The sequence below is a fragment of the Sorghum bicolor genome, chromosome 2 (genome assembly GCF_000003195.3).
Source record: "Sorghum bicolor cultivar BTx623 chromosome 2, Sorghum_bicolor_NCBIv3, whole genome shotgun sequence".
Lineage (NCBI taxonomy): Eukaryota > Viridiplantae > Streptophyta > Magnoliopsida > Poales > Poaceae > Sorghum > Sorghum bicolor.
This window is the reverse complement of record NC_012871.2, coordinates 6,244,403-6,246,422: the sequence shown is the minus strand read 5'-3', so window position 1 is coordinate 6,246,422 and position 2,020 is coordinate 6,244,403. Positions and strand designations below refer to the sequence as shown.

The window sequence follows — 2,020 nt, the reverse complement described above, 5'->3', positions numbered from 1 at the left end:
TGTTCGATTACGTCCTTTTTTAATAGGACAAATGCCAGTGACTGAAATTCTTAAATGGTTAACGTATAACTAAATCTAACTTTTTATTTCATGGTCTCATTAGTTTTCTTGAAAATTATGGTCCATAGCCGTACCTGCATCACAGGAGGGGGAAAAACCAAGTTTTACACTAAAGCAACATTCAGCACATGATTGAGCACAAATTCTCGCTCATCGGTCAGGTTGCCCTCCCTTTTCTGCATCAGTGAGTTCTACCTTCGTGCAATGTGTTTCAGGCATTACTGTTCTATCTACAGCTAGGCAAGCACCTGCATTTCAGCCATGAACTCACTATTGGTTCATGGTACAAGTTAGCATAAGCACCCCAACCAACTAGTTTTCCGGATGCTCAAAAATGCAATTCTATTTGTGCCACTCCGGTTTAAAGACTGCCGGATGGTAGTCAAATTCAGAGGAACAGCAACGATCATGAACCTTGCATTCTCCAAGAAAATAGTAGCAGCTACGACTCATCAAATTTCCAGTTCCAGGAAATGTAGAGTGACTGTTACCCCAAATCAATCAGGGTTATACAAAGCACAATGCGATTAACAGAGCATAACAGAATCAACAGGACGTGGATCACCGTTGGCAAAGCCTCTCATCAGCCAATTCATCAAAAAAAAGAAAATTCTCATTGGTCAAATGATGCAGCTACAGCTGCAGCTGGAGCCCCGGCGAACCTGATCATGCTGTTCATCACATCAACCCTACCGGCTTCGCTATCAACTCCACCTGCAGCCACATTGGTGGTGTCGGCATTGCCGCCATTGAAGCAGTAAGCAGGCGCCTGCCACTTGGAGTCTTCCAGCACTCCTCCGACCTCAAAGCTCATCACATGCTGCTGCATCCCTGGGGAACAAGAACACACATATCATCATTCACACTGCTGCATCAACCAAGTACTGCAGAAGTGAAGAAACTGAAGATTGAAATAAGGTATTCATGTTTCAGAGAAACAGAAACGGCACTAAGACAAGCACAGTAAGAAAATTTAGTAGCTATCCCCAATTAAGAACCTAAGCAATTGGACAAATCCAGACTGCACCTGTGGTAAAAAAACCAAATTGCATAATTGTATATACTGGAGAAATGCAGAAATGTATGTACTGCAAAAAGACAAGCAGAGTTCCAAGTTTCAGAATAACTATTCAGTGTAATTCAGACTGCATCCCTGCACAACGAAATTGTAGAATTGCCACCATAGTGCTGCATCAAAGGGAGAAAACTGGAAAAAAGTTCCTAGAAATATAGACTGCATCCCTACAAACTGCAGAGCAAAATTTCACCGAAAATCCGCGGCGCTCCATCAAGAGGTGAAAGAAATTATAGATGGAATGTGCAGGTGATAGGTACTACAATACCATTGAAGAAATTCCAGCGGACGGGGCGGCCGGTGGCGACTTCCTCGTAGTACCAGACGAAGTCGACCTTGGTCCAGAGGTGGCAGTCGAAGCCGTCGACGTGCTCGCGGCCGAGGTAGACGGCGCCGGCGGCGAGCCAGTCGGGCGGCAGGAGGCCCACGGGGAAACGGATGGTGCGGCAGGACCCGGAGTCGAAGTAGTAGGAGGTGCCGTTGGTCCACTCGACGTCGTAGAGCGGGTCGCCGGAGAGCTGGTCCCGGATGAGGTTGAGGTTGCGGCCCCTGGGCCAGTCGTAGTAGAGGTCGATCAGCTGCAGCCGGCCGCCGCTCTCGGTGAGGTTGGTGAACACCACCGCGTGGAACTGCTCCGGCCACGGCGTCGGCACCGGAGCAGGGGCAACGGCGCCTGCCGCATTGGCCGCAGCGAGGGAGGGGGATGCAGCGGCGAGGAGGAGGAGGAGGAGGAGGAGGATGGGGAGCACCACGAGAGGCGACGGCGGCGGCGACATCGGCGACTGTTGCGGCTCACCGGCTTTACCCGGGCTTATCTCTTCGCGTGTGCCTAACTGCCACTACCAGCAGAAGAAGAAGAGGGTCTGCAAAATGGGTCCCACCGGT

At 50.0% G+C, this 2,020-nt stretch overlaps 1 protein-coding gene across 1 annotated transcript; it reads right to left on the bottom strand.

The window, feature by feature from the left end:
* On the bottom strand, positions 448 to 2,020 carry LOC8063649 (uncharacterized protein At4g14100). The gene is made up of 2 exons (XM_002459438.2): positions 1,404 to 2,020; positions 448 to 891 (listed from the first exon to the last, which is right to left on the bottom strand). Exons 1-2 carry the CDS (start codon positions 1,909 to 1,911, stop codon positions 674 to 676), a joined length of 726 nt encoding a protein of 241 aa, XP_002459483.1. The 5' UTR covers positions 1,912 to 2,020; the 3' UTR covers positions 448 to 673.

What these genes read in the sequence shown, in the direction of transcription:
- LOC8063649 (XM_002459438.2), bottom strand. Translation starts at nt 1,911, where the DNA reads ATGTCGCCGCCGCCGTCGCCTCTCGTGGTGCTCCCCATCCTCCTCCTC. An exon ending in CCGCTGGAATTTCTTCAATG is followed by an intron (nt 892 to 1,403) that starts GTATTGTAGTAC and finishes CTTGTTCCCCAG; the next exon opens with GGATGCAGCAGCATGTGATG.